The 18593-nt window shown below is 41.3% G+C and overlaps 1 protein-coding gene across 2 annotated transcripts in view; it reads right to left on the reverse strand.

Annotated features, from left to right (window-relative positions):
* The window catches only part of TMEM245 (transmembrane protein 245), an 86210-nt gene that overhangs the window by 25075 nt on the left and 42542 nt on the right, over positions 1-18593 (reverse strand). For both annotated transcript variants that reach the window (XM_084510341.1, XM_084510340.1), the window contains 2 exons: positions 13935-14057; positions 7624-7769 (listed from right to left, as the gene is read on the reverse strand). In XM_084510341.1, coding sequence (XP_084366467.1) covers positions 7624-7769; positions 13935-14057 — 269 coding nt within the window. The remainder of the gene's footprint in view (positions 1-7623; positions 7770-13934; positions 14058-18593) is intronic.

An 18593-nucleotide genomic window follows, 5' to 3' on the forward strand; every position in this document is an offset into this window, starting at 1 on the left:
AATGGAGGTACAATACTACTTTCATAATTCATTACATTTTTGTGCTCATACCTACTAGGTCAAGTAATAAGGATATACAGGGGAGAAAAAAGAGGAAAGAATAGCAGGAAGGGCAAAGGGAGCATTTGTCAAGAAGTAGTAGTAGTAGTAGTAATAGTGTGGTCACACCAAGAAAATTCAAGTGAGAAGGGACTGAGATTATTTTGAAGTTAAAAAAGGAGAAACAGATCAAATATCTGGGCATGAAAGACCAAGTAAATTGGAGGACAGAAGTTATTTTGCTATTGAGGGACTAATAGTGTTCAGAAGTATTACCATTTTCTTAAATTTCCCTCTTGATTTGTAGGTGATTGCACATGGAATTGCAGCGCTGAATCTGGTATTTTGAATGGATTGCTCTGTTTGGAGTAGTGTGAGTACTTCACACACAAGCCAAAAAACCCTACAGTCATGTGCGGTTTTGGTAGCGTTCTTCATCCCAGGCTTTTTGCCATGTTTTTTAAGGAATCGTCATACAAGTATTGACCCTCCCTTTCCTTGCAGGTTACAATTTGCCATCCCCAAGAAGCGACCTACCAAGAGGAATGAAGGCAGCATATGGCACCAAAGCATACAGAGGTGCTTATTGTGAGAAGATAGATATAACAACATTTTAATCATGTAAGTTATTCTAATGGGAAAGACAGATTTATGAACAGTTCGCAAAACGGTGTTTGTTCTACAGTTCAGCCTGTTGATCCCTTTACTAAAGGATGCCTTGAAGCCTGGCAGGACTTGCCTATAAGTGCACTGGGACAACTCCCTCAAAAGCAAACACCTGGGACACAGGCAATGTCCAGCTCATAAACACCAGGCCACATATGCATTAGAGGGAAAGACTGAAAAAGAAGCAGGCCATTCCTCATGTTTGTCTTCGCCTCTTTGTCCCCGCAGAAGACTTGGAAGACTGAATTACACTCCCAGGTTGGGAAGCTCCACCCTGAGTGGATACTGAGAGAAGAGTAAAAGCAGTTCTTGCATCCTCCCTCTGCTCTGCATGCCCCAAGATGGGCAAGAGCTTCTGCTGGGAATCTGCCTGAAGGGCAGATGGGAATCTTCCCATCTTCTGATGGGAATCTGCCTGAAGGCTCCCATTCAGGATCTCCTTATGACAGGAGAGCCCTTCCTCTGAATGAGGAAGCAAGAAGCCACAAAAACCACTTGAGAAAAGAGCAAGGGCACACCTCAGATCACCCCTTTCCCCACCACGGTCCCTCCAGGCCCTGAGGACCTCAGTGGCCCTCCAGCAGACGCCCCAGAACCGGAGGCCAACACAGCCACACGTGGCTATGTGTGTGTCCCAGCATCACAGGGGCTTCCTGATGTCATGGTGGCATCTGCCCCACCTTTTGGTCTGGGCCTTACAGCTGCAGCTGGGCCCACCACTCACTGAGTTTCCAGGCCCTCTGGCAACAGCATGGCTGGAAGGATGAGCACCTCGCACAGCAGCTGCCCACCTCTGCAGGAGAGAAGGGACAGAAGAGGAACGGTTCCTGAAAGCGAAGAGGAGGAATACATATACCATGAAGAGGAAGTGGAGGAGAAACAGCACCTGTGGCGCAAGAGCAACGTCCAGCATTGTGACTGATGGGTTAGAGGCCATGGAGGTAGATCCACCTTGAGATGAAGAAGAGCCAATGGAGGTAGATCCACCTTGAGATGAGGAAGAGCCAATGGAGGTAGATCCACCTTGAGATGAAGAAGAGCCAATGGAGGTAGATCCGCCTTGAGATGAAGAAGAGCCAAAGAGCCAACAGAGGCAGATCCACCTCCAAGACAGCTGACCAGGGCCTCCGTGCTGTGCAGTCACATCTGTGGTACTGCAGGAGCACCAAAGGAGCTCCATACCCACAGTACAACCTCTCTGCCCAAAAGTAAACAGGAGAGGCCATCCAGAGACATCCTGCAGGCTTGTGTGCAAGTCCTCCCAGCAATCAACAGTTCCTCTGTTGGTTGGCCAGGGTTGTGTGAGCCCTTCTTTCCCATCCCTGCCCCTCATGAAGAGTTAGCACCTCTCCTGCAGAGTACCAAGGAAGAGAGCAAGAGAGGAGCTGGCTTCCCTCAGGCTGTGGCACAGAGGCAACAGAAGTAGTCATCCCTTAGAGGGTCACTCTGGGGCTCGTGTGGGGGGATCTCAGCCTGCAGACAAGAAGGCTACCCAACAGGTGCTTAAAGATGAAGCCAGACCTTCTGTGATGGTGCAGAAAGAACAGCAGCAGATCAATCAGAACAGTTAGCTGTTCCTTTGGGGAAGCAGAAGACTTCATCATCTGGGCAAGAATAACCCCAGACACCAGTATAAGTTGGGGACTGCCCTGCTGGAGGGCGGCATAGAGGAAAGGGACCTGGGGGGCCTGGTGGACAGTGGGATGACCATGAGCCAGCACTGTGCCCTTGTGGCCAAGAAGGCCAATGGCATCCTGGGGTGTATCAGAAGGGGTGTGCTTAGTAGGTCGAGAGAGGTTCTCCTCTCCCTCTAGTCTCCCCTGGTGAGACCACATCTAGAATATTGCATCCAGTTCTGGGCCCCTCAGTTCAAGGACAGGGAACTGCTTGAGAGAGTCCAGTGCCGAGCCATGAGGCTGATTAAGGGAGTGGAGCATCTCCCTTATGAGGAAAGGCTGAGGGAGCTGGTGGTCTCTTTAGCTTGGAGAAGATGAGACTGAGGGATCATCTTATTAATGTTTATAAATATCTAAAAGGTGAGTGTCAGGAGGACGGAGCCAGGCTCTTCTCAGTGACATCCAACGATAGGACAAGGGGCAATGGGTGCAAGCTGGAACATAGGAGGTTCTGTTTATACTTGAGAGGAAACTTTTTTATGGTGAGGGTGACAGAGCACTGCAACAGGCTGCCCAGGGGAGTTGTGGAGTCTCTTTGGAGACATTCAAAACCCGCCCAGATGCGTTCCTGTGCAACATGATTTAAGTGTTCCTGCTCCAGCAGGGGGATTGGACTAGATGATCTTCCAAGGTCCCTTCTAATCCCTAACATTCAGGATTTCAGGTCTGCCAAGAAATGCTGGAGTGCACTGTTGAAGTCCATTTACAATACTTCATCAGTTCTTCCAAAGACTGGGCAACAAACAGTACAGAAATAAAACAGTATAAATGCTGTCCTCTCTTATTTGGCACTTTTGTGACTGCATCTGGGCTCCTGCATCCCCTTCTGGTCTCTCCAGTAGAGGAAAGATACCAGTGAGTGTGGTGTGAGCCTGGCACAGGGCCATCCAGATAGCGAGGGACTGGGGCACATAGCAGGCAAAGGTGAGCTGATGGGACTCCTTTGGTCAGCGTGAAGAAAGTGAGGCTCAGGGATGGACCTGACTGCTGCCTACGGCTGCCTACTGGGAATGAAGCCTGAGTCTTCTCAGAGGTGCTCTGTGGTGGAAGGACGAGTGACACCAGGCCCACGCTTGCACGACGGACAGAGAGATCCAGCTAAATAAAAGGAAAAAACTGTCACCATGAGGGTGCTCAGACACAGAACAGGTGCCCAGACAGAGTCTCCATCCTTGAGGGTAATAAAACTGAACAAGGCCCTGAGCAACCAGATCTGACCGGGGCTGCTTTCAGCAGGAGCCTGGACCAGAGACCTGCAAGAGTCTCTCCGTAACACCATGCTTTTGTGGTTCTTTGAACTGCAGCTGCCTGGCCTCCTCCATGCTGGAGGGGCAGGCTCACAGCCCTGCACAATGTGGCCTTCACCATTCAGGCCTTTGCTTCAGGCAACCATTTGCATTGGGCCTACCGGTAGCCCCATGATGGAGCAGGTGGAGCTTTGTCCTGCTGATCATGAGGAGGTGATTGTCCCACCTTGTAGAGTCCTCACCCAAATGGATGCTGCTGGAAGTGTATCGCTGGCCTTGCTAAAGACAGCATAAATTACATTCAACACGCTCCCACCTCCCATGCAGATGACCAAGCAACATCTCATATTAGGCCTTGTCATGACCCCCCTCCTTGGCAAATCCCTGCTGGCCCACACCACCTGATGTGTGTTGCTGGCATTTTGCCTCCCTTCTGTCTTAGATAAACACATTTCCTATCAGAGGAAGGGAAAGCATTTCACCTCATGGATTCCCATCAGCTTCAAAACTCTTGAAAAGCTCTTAAAAAGAAAAAAAAAAAACTCGAAAAAGCTGCATCTTTTTTTCTCACACCACTCAAGTGGGAATTTACCATCTGAGGCACTGTGGCATAGACAGTCAGATTTGTTACTTGGCTCAAAATAGGCAGCAAAGCTCTTCTTATCCAAACACTACTCAGTCCAATCAGTGTGACCCCAGGTGAGTTAGGAAAATATTTATGAAATCTACAGGTACTTATAGTGAGGAAGATAAAAAAAAAAAAATCACAACAGAGCTCTGAAGAGAGCAATTGCAATGGAAAAGGGTCTTTGATCAGGTGCTTGCCAGGTAACATGTCCAAGTTCAGTGACGTCTCAAGCTACAGAAAGCATTTGCAGACTGCCCTCCTCTTCTTTACCCTTTGATCTTCTCCTTGCAGATGTACAGCAAAGGACACAAAGGAACACACTCTCCTGATTCCATCCATGATTCCTGGTGCTTCTCACTAACATGTTTCAAATAAAGGAGCAGTAAAAGTGACTTAAAACACCGAGTAAGAGTATTTCAATGCCATTTGATGAACAAGCAGAGACATAACTACATGGCTTGCCACAAGTATCCCTGCTCTCCAGATTGAGCTAGTAAAATGCACACTGCTCTGTGAGGGTGCCATGTCCTGCTGGAGAGTGACGGGAGCTGGAACACAGCTGGTGACTTTCAAGATTTATAATGTGATCTGCCTACACTTTTGGTCAATTGGATTGCATGAGTATTTTGAGAGCAAATTCACATTTGCGTAATGCTGTTTAAGTCTAATGATGAAAGCAACTACAGAAGTTTCATTATTTGTTAAATCGTAATACAAAGGCAGCCCCTTGCTCCCCTTGTTTTATTATAATTCATAAAACAGATCTGCCCTGCAAAGAAGGACCTGGGGGTACTGGTGGAGGAGCTGGCAATTTCTGTTTGTAGACCAGAAAGCCAACTGCATCCGGGGCTGCATCAAAGGAAACGTGACTAGCAGGGCAAGGGAGGTGATTCTCCCCAGTTTACTTCACCCTTGTGAGGCCCCACCTGGACTACTGTGTTCAGCTCTGGGGACCCCAGCGTAAGAAGGGCATGGACCTGTTAGAGTTGAAGGTAGGGCCGTGAACATGATAATGGAGAGGTGGAGAACCTCTCTTACAGACACAGGCTGGGTAGTTGGGAATGCTCAGCCTGGAGAAGAGACGGCTCCAAGGAGACCTTATAGTGGCCTTCTAGTACTTAAAAGGGAAGCCTACAGGAAAGCTGGGGAGAGACTTTACAAGGGCATGTAGTGACAGGACATGGGTAACAGTTTTAAAACAGAAGAGAGAAGGTATTTGGAAGAAATTCTTTTCTATGTGGGTGGTGAGGCACTGGCACAGGCTGCCCAGAGAAGCTGTGGTTTCCCTGGAGGTGCTCAGGGCCAGGCTGGATGGGGCTTTGGGCAACCTGGTCTGGTGGGAAGTGTCCCTGCCCAAAGCAGGGGGTTGGAACCTGATGGTCTTTAAGGTCCCTTCCAACCCAAACCATTCCACGATTCTAACTTCTGCATGCATAAACACAGGGAAAATTGTTAATTATACTCTTCATTTACATACTGAAGATCACATTAGGTATTGAGAGGAATACAAGTTCATCTAGAAGAATTATGAAAAAATCCTTTGGTACAACTAAGCAAGAGATGAACTTGAAAATGTCAGAATGACAGAATTTAAATAAGGTACCAAACACAGACTACTCCAAATATGAAAGACTGATTCAGTCCACCTTAATGAACACATAGGCTAAGCTCCTCCTCAATTTATCTTTATTAAAATCTATGACTAGGAGCTCCACATCCCACATTCTCCAGACACTATCTTTTTCTCATGATATTATCAATTACTAATGTGCACTAGCACTTTCCTGATCTTTGTCCTGCTGCTTCTCTAGTATTATTTTATTTCTTTCCACCATTCTAAGCTCTGATGAATATCTCAGGTTACCTGTGTCACAAACCCATAAATCTAATAATATTTTATATTTATTTAAAATATTATTAATAAAATATTTAATATTTTGATACTGTTCCCATCCAGCAAGGGCTAAAGTAAAAAGAACAATTTGTGAGATGGCTAAGTTTCAGTTTATAGATCTGCCAACACCTTTCAGAAGAGACAGAACTGATACATTAACCACATAATCAATGAGAACTTAACAGCAGTCTCTGAAGAGAAGAGCTATCAACTTTTTGGCAGAATTCTGAATTTGTTTCCTTCTACCTGGACTGCCCCTTTGTTTCAAACAGCTGTAGCAGTATGGTAGTTGGCCAAGATCTTACTCAGCACGATCTAACCTTCTCATTGCCATGATGTACCCAGGCACAGCTTAATTCCAGTAACAGAAAACAACACTCACTTGTAAGGTACATGTAAGAACAATAGCTAACATCTGGCAATGAGTTTGGGCAGTAGCTTAAAATATCACCTACTTAAACTCTCTTCATGTTTTGTATATGTGTGTGGCACTGTAGGAAACACCAGCTATACAGAACTCCAAATGGAGACTGCTGACTTTGCGTAGTCCATCAACTTCTTGAAAAATAGAGCTATGACTTAAATACGTTACTTAAATCCATTTATTATGTTGCCATCATGTTAGTGTTTCACAGTGCTAATAAGCAAAAACTGACAGCTTCATTCATCTCTGATCAGTAAAATATATTACTGTACCAACCCCAAAATTGCTTTCTTGTCAAATCTCAGTGAAGCATACTTAAAAACACAAACACAAAAAATCCTCCTTCAGTAACATGCAGCAATTTAGAGATGAAACAGAAGAAGGGTAACTAAGCACAAAACACTGTGGACACACTCCAGAGGTGTGGTAAATAGCATCTCAACTAGGATAAGGAGAATGCTCCCCAGTTCTTCCCTTTGGTGTAATCTGGTCCATACAGTGGAAAAGCCTTGGGAGACCACGAGCTAGATCTCTCTCTGATGAAACTGAACCAGAAAATGCACTCCAGGAGCATATCTAATACATTCCAGTGGCAAATGGGTACTCAGTCAAAGACCGGACTAAAAATAGCTCAAAGTAACTAACTCCAAAACGTGTACAGCACAGATGTCAGGTCCTCTGTTTCAACTGTTTTGCTCTATGAATCTGCTCCTACCGAGCTGCACTAGCTGTTAATGCCATTATAGCTGCAGACGCAGTGCTCACTGATGGGTTTGGAATGTGATGGGTGATCAGTTTGCTTTGTAAAATACTAGCATTCACTACAGCTTAGGCTTCTACTTTTTTTTTTTAGGCAAGTCCAATCAAATTACTCTTAATGATCAAGGAGGGGAGAAATCATCAATGCTAGGCTCTTGAAAATCCTAAGATTTTCAGGTCATGTTTTTGAAAAATGAGCTGTTGTAAGTGCTTAGTATTTGTAATTGAATACCAAATTAAAAAATAAATAGATAAATAAATCCAAAAAGGGCAAGAAATCAGCAACATACCTTATTGCTTCCTCCACAGATTGGCCAACTATATTTGAGGAGGCACCTGGCTGAGACAGAGGCGTCAGGCTTATCACCCACTTCACTGGCTTGTAGTATTCATCACTGGAACTTAATAGGTAGAACAGTGTGGTCAGGAAAATCACCTGCAAAGCAAAGTGGAGTTTTAAACCAAAAGGAAATAAACAGTTTCAAGAACTACAGTATGCAGATATGCTTCAGATTATTGAACGTAACTGGAAAGTCAGAGCAGTACTCACCAAGCTTGGAAGACACAGAGCTAGGAGAGTAACTTCTAGCCTGGCTCCACAAAGGACTTACCAGTTTTATCTAGACAGCACCACCTCTTAGCTCCTTTTAGCCTCTTCACAAAGTTGCATTAAAGCAACCAGATATTGATCTAGATCAACAATCAAGATTGTTTTTCTTCTTCCAGCATGTTTAGCGGATCAGAATATTACTGAACATTAACATCCTTTGTTAAAAACAAACAAAACCAAATAACTCTGAGTTGTCTGGAGAATCACTGTGTAACTGGATACTGGATGAATTAAACGAAACCCCACAAACAGAACATCTGCAATGTTTATTAGGCTTGTATTCCCTACTATGAGTTTGCAGATTAGTCTGAGCAGAAGTGACAGCAGTTGCGTTGTTTCAGTTTAAAGACCAAAACACACAATCAGATTCTGTCAGCTTTGGGTATGTTGCACTCTATACTTACTCTCTAGATAGTGGGTTCAGCAATTTCTTTGGCTAAACAAACACCACAAGTGTCTCCAGCTTGAAATTGAATACCTCAAACAAGGAAAATTCATTCTTTATATTAAAAAATATATTTATTAAATATATTTTTTTATATTTATATATAAATTTATATATAATATATATATATAATATAATATAATATATATATTATATATTATAATATATATATATTATATATATATAATATATATATTATATTATATATATTATATATATTATATTATATATATAATATAATATATATATTATATAATATAATATATATATTATATTATATATATAATATAATATATATAATATATATAATATAATATATATATTATATATATATTATATTATATATATAATATAATATATATATAATATATATTATATATAATTTATATATAAATATATATTTATATTATATATTTATTAAATATATTTAAAAATAAATATATTTATTTATATTAAAATATGGCTTGTATTTTCTTCATCTGCAAGCCTTAGTTCTTTTATCTGTCTTCCCAAGATTAAAAAGAATTCTTTCACCTTCCTTATTTCCAACCTACTGGTATGATGGAATAAATCACATCCTCACCTTTTGATAAACCAGTCTGTCTGACCTACGTAAGTCTCTTACTTTCAAGCATCTTATCCAGTCTGCAGACACCTCATGCCCTTCTCCTGCATTCCTTCTGAAGATGTTCAGAAAAAAATGCAGACAGCATAACATACAGTATGAAGTTACCAGTCGCAACAAAGCCATCTATTTGTCATTGTTCTTTCTGTAATTCCTTTCTACCCAGTAAAATGTTACATTTTTTCCCCACCACAACCTTTAACTTGGAAGTCACATCAACTGTTCACCCACAATGACTTCTTTCCAAAATATCACGTGTAGCTATGGGCTGTACTCTATCTTCCCAGGTGTGCAACTCTGGCCTTGGGTGATCAACCAATCTATCAACTAAAGCAGGTCATTGCATCAGCACATTTGCTCAGCATGTTGTTAATTTCAAGATCATAAAAAAATGAAAAACGTTTAATGAGAAGTAATCCAGCAGCAGTATCAGCTAAACTGTAACTCAAACTTACAACATTAAGTAAATCTGAAAACCCGGATCAGGTTTACTATCTTTTGTAATGCTGCAAACATGGTTGTTTTCTCCTTGGTAGGGCCCGCCTGCTAAGCTACTATAATGTTTCCTGATTTAGCTACAAAACTCGCCACCCTGAAGCAGGCATCCAGATGGTGAGCACCATCCTTCTTCCTTCCAGTGGGACCTGGTTATAGATCCTTCCTGCAGTGCAGCTCTCAACACAGAAAGAAGCATACTGCTAGACACGCCATATCCTCTCATCCTGACACTCACAAAAAGCAGAGTGAAAAAAAAAAAAAAAAAAAAAAAAAGTTCCACTGGATCTTGTTTTATTAGGACAGCTTCAGTTAACTTCTTAAGATGTTACCCTTTGAAAAGTGTATGGCAGCCAAGGAATGAGGAAATTAACCGCAGCAATCAGGCGAAGCTTGATTCCCTGTGGCATAAGAAGCATACAGAGCTGATTTAAGGCAACTATGAACATGAGCTGGGGATTAGTTCAAGTGGCAACATGCACAGCACCTGTACTCTCTGGAAAAGCTTTTCTTCCCCAGTGCCCACAACAGAAACTGTCTTCCTCAAGGAGTGATGGATAAGCCAACTTAGACATACCCACCTGAACTGCAGAAGCCAAGGTAGCAACGGGGATGAAGAGCAATAGAATAAAATAGTCTTAACATGGACTAAAAGCCATGAAAAGATTAACAAACCTAACTCCGTTCTTCTTAAGGCAGTGTGCATGTAACCACAAAATCAACTGAATTTTAGATCAGCTGCATTTTGGGAAATCACTGTATTTTCTTTAGCACAGTAGGTACAGAAATGCAAAGCAGCAGCAATCGCAGAACCTAACAATTTGACCTCAAGGAGCTTGCTAACTTTTCTAAGGAGCAGAATAGCTTCAATGGTGCATTCAGCAGTGAAAAGATGTCCCTCCCTCTCTCTACTGGCACTTGAAAACTTTCAGATCTCTTTGACAGGATATCTAAGATTTCAGACATGACCTAAATTGTTTCCTAACCAGCAAAATTCAAGATCCTCCTGAGGACTCTGAGGAGGAAGTCACAGAAAATAAAATAATAAACTCTTTCCAGTGTTAAACACTTGACAGATTACACTTTCTTGCTCTAGAATTTATCCTATAGCCCCAAGCTCTGAAACTTTAAATACTCTCATTTGAGGGCGAATTGACTGAGTTCAAGGCAAAATCTATGAGTAAACACTAGGCTAGAATGGCAATTCAGCATTTCCACATGTATCAAGAAGCACATAGTTTAATCCCTTGTATGTCAGGTCCATAGACATTGGAAATATTTCTGTAACGCTTTCATGCTCAGTTTTCCAATGAACGAAAAAAGCATCAGAAATCTGTGTATTCCCTGCAGGACTGTAGATACCCATCTGCCAAATGGAGATTTTCTCTTTCCAGCCTTTAACAGAGTGAGAAGACACACACCAGCTTATATATAAGCCCACGTGCACGTGTGCAGTTAGGAACTCGCACTCAGAAGTAAAATAGAAGCAGCACTCTTGCAATGAATGATCAATTTTCAAGCATCTGTTGAACATCTGAATATAGCCTTACTGGATTGTGGAGGGATATGCTACACACACAGATTACTTCCTAGTGAATGCTTTGGTAGAAGACGCATTTTTCAAAATAGAGGCTCTGAGTAACATATCCATTATTTCCATGTATTAAAGCATAGTTTTTTAAGTAATGGTTTTCAACTAAAAAGGCATAGATTTAAGTTAGACGTTAGGAGGAAATCCTTCACTCAGAGGGTGGTGAGGCACTGGCATGGGTTGCCCAGAGAAGCTGTGGATGCCCCATCCCTGGAGGTGTTCAAGGCCAGGCTGGATGGGGCTTTGGGCAACCTGGTCTGCTGGGAGGTGTCCCTGCCCATGGCAGGGGGGTTAGAACCAGACGATCTTCAGGGTCCTTTTCAATCCTAACCATTCCATGATTCTATGACAAGGCCAAAAAAAAAAAAAAAAAAAAAAAAGTATGCCTTGAGACCCTGGAAGAATAATAACTGTTAAGGTTACTTCTGATCTTCTCCTCATTTGGAAGTTTTTTTCTTCCCTAGCTTTTAAGAAAGCAAAGTGAGTAAAAAGTAAATCTAATAACGATATAGTCCCAAACAGAATTCAGTAATGATGCACGCTGCAAGAGTTGAGAAAGCCACGGTGCTTTATCCTAGAGTCACATTTCGGTTTTCTCTGCTTTTTGTATTACACTGTTGCAGAAAGAAAAAAAAAAAAAAATTGGAAAATTTAAGAAGCAATTACATTACTTCTTCAAGGACTACAGAATAGCTCAATTAAGTTATGCTAAGAAGTACTTTAAAGCCTGAAAAACAATATCAGCTGAATTTTCACAACAGCTAACATTTTCATTCATATATTGCCCCAATTAATGCATTGCACTAATCTCTATTTTGTGCAGTCTGTTTTCTGAAAATCCTAAATATGAGTCCTTTCTCTTTTAGTCAGCCCTGATAATAAATCCACACTGAACACTATTATTAGAAGTTTCGTCAATTTACCTTCTTGTGTTTTAAGAGAATCCATTTATTTTTTTTCTAAGAATCTTTGTGAGAGACTTTCATAAATATGATAAACCCTGGTTCTGACTGGACAGAAAGACCTAAGAAATGTACAGTGCAACAAAAGACTACATTACAGCACCCACCCAAAGGGTTTAACAACATAAACTACTTACTCTTCAGGTAGGCACAGTTATGTCAAAACAAAAGACGTGCTGCTAGGAATGATGGCCAGGAAGGGCTAAAAGTCACTATGCCCCTAGTATCACCTGCAGCCACAGTCCTTGAATATTGTCTGGCAGTTTCCTCTGGATCTGTTAACTCATGGAATTGGCACAGACCAAACTTCCAAACTGGAAGGAATAAATACATCAGCTTATCCAGAAAGTTTCTGAAGTGGATCCAACAGCGGTTGGACTGCTAAGGCTTTCATCCTTCCTGGTGTGACAGTAGAGGCAGGATGACCACTCTCACTGCTGGCTAGGGAACTGTGTTGTTCAAAGGCGCACAAACTACTTCTTGCCGAATATTTGAGTTAGGAGTTATAAACTGCAAGTTAGGAAATAGGAAACTTTTCAGTTAGAAACCTCATTAGTTAAGTGACCAACTAGTGAGTTCACATTAGACTAGTCTATATGAAGAGGATTGAGCCCTGGCTTGTTGTGCATGTTTATTTTCTTCTCTAATGAGCTCACAAAATGAAGCTTAATCTACAGAGTATGTTTGTCACATAAATTTGAGAGATTCAAAGAAACTGTGACAAACGCTCAACCTACAACAGAAGTGGAGGAAGAACAGTAGCCTTTAGGGCATCCAATCTTTAAAAGAAATCCAAGGCAAACCCAACTATCTCTTCTCTGCCAGTTGACTGCACCGTGCCGCAGCAAGCAGCAGGACCCTGATGACAAACAAAGGCAGGACCATGCATCACAACAGCTGCATAGAACGCATCTGGTATAAGCCATTAGACAGCTGAATTTAAATTTTGTGTCAGGGTAATGAGTGCATTAAGATGATCTGCAATTATCACCTGAACTTGCCATTTGGAAGTACACTAACTTCTCGGATACTGTTACCAACATGTCATCATGGGTGAAGTAGTGTACCGAGGAAGAAATTAAATGAAATATTCCCACAGTCTCTCTCTTTTCATCACTAACTGAAAGAAAGCTAACTAGAGAATAACAAATTCAGTGGCAATGATCTCCTTCAGTTCAAGGCAGTCGTTTAATAAAATTTTGTTGCTATTTGTTCTTTCTTAAATATCGAAGAGAACCCACACAACCGCCTTGAAATATTGTTAATCATTATTTCAGTTTTGCAGCTTTGTCTACCAAAACCTCTCTCCTGAGCAAGCATCAATGAAGACAGTAAGGTTAAACTGGCAAAACACCTTGCTTTCTAGCAAATGTTTTTGAATGCTGAACTATCCACCAAGACATGGATTTCATTCATGCTTCCAAGATCAGTATTTGTTTAATTAAAACAGGAATAAGTCCCAGGCTAGAGTCCTTAATACTGCTCACTGTCCGAGATGAAGACGTTCACAAACTTTCAGCAATCTTCCAGCTATTACATTTTTCCATCTTCTGAGAGCGTTGGTTTGTTTAAGGATATATTTATGAGGACATGCCCTAAGATTTCAGCAGTTTTGTAGGGTACCACAAGGTACAGCTCAGTATCTTCAAGGCCAGAAACAAAGAGCTTTCTATGAACAGACTGATAGGAGGACTTCGAGCTCCTCAATGTGGAAATTACAACGGGGAAATTAGGCTCCTTTGCCTCAGATGTCTCCAATTAGGTAAGTTTAGAGGATGTTTTCAACGCTTAGGTTTGATTTTCAACACTATAACATGCACAATTAGGTTCGTTCAGTAAAATCGATCACATAAGCATGTAACATACTACTTACCACTGAAAGCACAAAATTGAGAAGAGCTGTCCCACTGTGGAAAAGGATGGTCACTAATGTTGTAACTGTAGTGAACAAGAGGCTCACGTTGCGACTCATCACTATCCACAGAGACTCCAGGATCTGAAAAAGGAGGGGAGGAATGAAGACAAAGTGAGACAACACATTGAATTACCTAGAAAACAACTGCTTGCAGGGTGATTCTTCTCCATCAAGTCATACAAAGATGACAAAAGAAATAATAAATCATCTTCCCTTACCCTAAATTGCAACAGGTATTATTAAATGAAAATGCCTACTTTGCCAAAGACAGGTTTCTAGGTAGATGGCTACAAGGTTTTAAGAACTTTTCTCCCAATACCCGGAAGTATTTCATCATGTAAAATTGTAGAAAACCTAGATATAATGACACTTGTTTACTGCGATCAGTATCACCATCAACTGAAAGCAGATCTTGTCCTGGGAGGGAAAGCTCATCTTTTCAAAAGCAGGAATGCTAAAGCACAAAGAACAAGGAATAACACCATAAAACAGAAATAAATCTGAAGCTAGCTTCAAATCTACTAACACAATTACAGCTTTAATAAATTTGTTTTAAACACACTATGTAAATAAGATGCATAATTTTTATAATGTCTGCAGACAACTACACAAGCTGTGATTTTGCATAGGGATGCAAGAGTTAGTCAAGCAGTTATGGAAAATTAATCAAACAACTCTATACAACCTATTAAATTCTGTAATGGCTCGAGGAACTGATTGCTTATTAGTTACAGATAGTAGAATAGTTTTGAGACATGCCTTTTAATATGGAATGCCAGTACAGCCAAATTAGTTTGCGTTTGGAGACACAGCACAATCTGAGTAAGGCAGCAACTTCAGAAACACTAAGGGCAAAAAGGAATAGCATGATACGGTACAGGGAGGCATCCTAAAAGCTGTGCCCAAACAGTCTCAACAACTACTTCGTTCAGAAGGAACACAGTGAGAAGGTTATTAGCCAAACTGATTCACAGATATAAGCAGCAAGGTTGAAGGGGAAAAGCCATACCTTTTTTCAAACTAACATAGCCATATGACCATCTCTATTTTGTAATCAAATCAAAGGAGACATACAGAAAATAATTTTTGAAGCATAATTTTATGAAAGAATAACTGCTGGGGGAGGTGACAAAGATTTACCACACACAGGAAAAACATCCGTGCTTCTTACTACCTAACAGGAGTCACGTATTTGAAGGCTCATCTTCTGAAGATATTTTATGAGTCTCCCTTGAGAATGCCTCAAGTGAGGTTAGAAGTGATGACAACATTCAGCTGAAAAAAGTGTTCTCCCATAGTACTTGTCCACTTCCTTACTCAAGCTTCTCCTCAAAGCTGCTCTCAATCCATTCTCTGCTCAGCCTGCATCTGTGCTTGGGATTCCCCCAGCCCAGATGCAGGGCCTTGCACTTGACCTTGTTGAACCTCTTGAGGTTCACACAGGCCCACCTCTCAAGCCTGCCAAGAGACCTCTGGAGGGCATCCCTTCCCTCCACCATTTCAAAGAGTCTGCAAGTTTTATGCTAGCTGTGCAAAACTGCAGTCCCAGAGTGTTACTGGGACTTGCTGTGTGCACAGGACCTTGGTGCCACAGGCATCTCGTTATGTTGTGGAGTTTATCGAACAACAGCAAAGCACTGGAAGAAAGGACACAGTTTGAAAACAGAGGCCTCAGAACCACAAACTGTTCGCTGATGAACATGACATCAAAGAGAGCTGGGAAAAGACTGCTTTTGCTCTAAGAAAAAGCAGCAGCAACTAAGAAACAGGGTGGAAGTAAAGGCAAGCAACAGGATAAGGTACCTGCCATGGTCAGGGAAAGTAATAATTTTCCAAGCATCACACAAAATGTGGTCCAAGGCAGAGGTCAAGGGGTGGGAGTTGTCCAGACATGACACAAACCATTTTATAAAAAGGACAAGCTCCTTAATTTGAGGGAAGATGATGCTCCAGTTCCAGTTTCCTTACTGAAGAGCTCTTGAGCTCGATCCCCTTGACTTCTGTGCCTGACAGTGGATAGCAATGCCAACTACACGGCACCAGCACGATGCTATTCTACCCTCACAGCCACTGTTGGATATGATTGTTGAAGACTGACTGACTACTTTGAACACACAGCAATAGCAATTAGTAGATTGTAAAACAAGTCATTAGCATTAAAGTGTGCTGTTGATGAACGTTAGTCCGGTGAAGTTTTGTTTTAAAAGATTAAAACTGGCCTAATTTCTCAGCCTTCTAAATACTAATCACAGCCATCTTAAATTCCTCCACACACACACAGCCCTTTTCACCCCCCACTGCTACTGACGAGCAGTTCTCATGGGCTGGGACTTGCTCCATCTGCTTGAGAGAGTTTATGTCTGGTGGGGCTGGGAAAGTTTCTTTGGGGATGTTTTGTTCCTGCGGCACAGTCTGTACTTGTTTAAGTTTCCCTACAGGTTTTAGGCTGAGGAGCTAATAACCTGAGCATACATCTGCAGTTAGCTTGGATGTAGTTATCACAGGGTTCACTCAACAATGAGAACAGCTGTCCTAGAAGGACATCCTAGCTTTTACTTTGGGGTAAGCAAGGATAGTGCATTTTGGAGACTTTTGGTATGTCCTATGAAGGCAAGGGCATCCTCTGGGAGTGGTCTCCAGCTGTGGAGTAAGTTTCCCCTTATGTGTATTTACAATTCAAATTTCACAACAAGTTTCTCATCACAAGGATGAGAAGACAGAAATAGCAGACATCAGTCATCACTGAATACAATATCAGAAAGTGCTCAAATACCCCACTAACAGTCACAAAAACATTAAGTCCTGGCACCTGAGAGTTCACAGTGGTGTTTGAGTGCCACAGAGAACACCAAATCTCAGAATGCTTACAGGGAAGAGAGCATGGTAGCTGAATTATTACTGAAGAATGAACTGTATTGGATATACAGTGAGGTAACTACATGAAGAAATCCTCAGGGACAGAGCAAACATTGGGAAATGTTTTCATTGAAATATTTGAGCAATTGAAATTGGATGTCAGCCCAACCTGATTTGGAACATACATGTATCAGTCATGCTAAAGGAACAGATCGGGAAACCTAACCGAGCTGAAGCTTACTGTGCATCTTTTAAAGGAAGGTCTTCTGTCTTTCTGCCTGGGAAATCTCTGGATGAGATACTGGCTGCTGGTAGAATGATGAATACTCTTATGGAAAAAGCAAGATCAATTTAGGAGACATGAGCAATGTCTCCTATACCATCAAGGGAGTTTCGAGTGATCATTCACGGATTTAGCCAGCAGCAATTTGCTTTTTCAATGTTTCAAACCTTCAAGAAACGGAGGAAAGGGTATGGAAAAGCAGGCGAGTGGAGAAGGAACGAGGCTTTTTCATTACTCAGAAATTAAATCTTAATAGCCCAGCAACGTACTGCATGTTTCGTTCACCTAAAAAACTACTTTAGGATACAGCATGGGGTAGAAAATTGGAGGCAGATGTGAGGACCCACCCCAGTCCTCTCCCCAGACTAAGAATAGGATGAAACAAACCCCACTTTGGAAACATACCACTACAAAAAAACCAAGTTAATAACATTACCGCTTCTACTGAATCTAGAAGAATTCAAAGATGAAATGTATCAGAGCTGCTAACACCACAGCTTATACATGTAAAAACAAATGTAACTGATGATTTTGAAAAGCTTATCTTTACATTAAATCTTCAGGCAACCTACATGTTTATATAGCGAGTTACTTTAAAATAATCAAGGTCTAACTACATCAAACTAGAGCTAAATATGGCTGCTATAATGAACAGCATGTTTTGAGGGGGGTACAGTGCTTTACCTGATACTCACAGCTAAATTCCTGAATTGATGCATACTGTTACAAATGAAATAAATGCCAGCAATTCCCCAGCATAGCTATACCAGCTATTTAATTACATGCTTTCAACTCTAATATGGAAGTTTCTTCCATTACGGGAAAAGCCCGAAGAGAGACATTTCCATTTGTCTTTTCTAACATATTTCTTTTAACAGATGCTCCTTCGCTTACTAAAGAGGACGAACACTTGCTACGATTTCCATGAATGGGAAAGAGCTTATCTGCTTATAATTGCAATATATATATAACACTGTCAAAGAGTTGTACTTTCAGAGAATACATAGTGATCTGAACTATTCTGAAATATTTCTGAAAGCCAAGAGGTTTCCACAACTTATTATGTGGTAAACTCCAGCTATAATCTATGCACAGGCATTTACTACTACATATTCACCCACCACTTCTTCACAGTTCTCTCTTTAACTGTTTTGTGTTTAAAAAAAATGTCAAAGCAGTTTATGGAATCTACCATGTCTTACTGTATGTTTATGAATTGCAGGTTAGCATTGATTTGAAGCGTCCTGAAGCAGAAACATCCTAGTTTCAATTAGAGCTACGCCATTTAAACCTCCACCTCCAGCCTGTACAACACAACCAACCATCCAAAAAACAAACAAAACAGAAAACCACAGAACACAATAAAACCCACAAAAATGTGAGCAAAAGCCCATGAAAAAAAAATAAAATTAAAAACTCCAAACCCCATTCTCCCCACAACTACCCAAATGATTTAGAATATTGATCCTTCCCAGTTT

This window comes from Aythya ferina (genome assembly GCF_964211825.1).
Source record: "Aythya ferina genome assembly, chromosome: 2".
Lineage (NCBI taxonomy): Eukaryota > Metazoa > Chordata > Aves > Anseriformes > Anatidae > Aythya > Aythya ferina.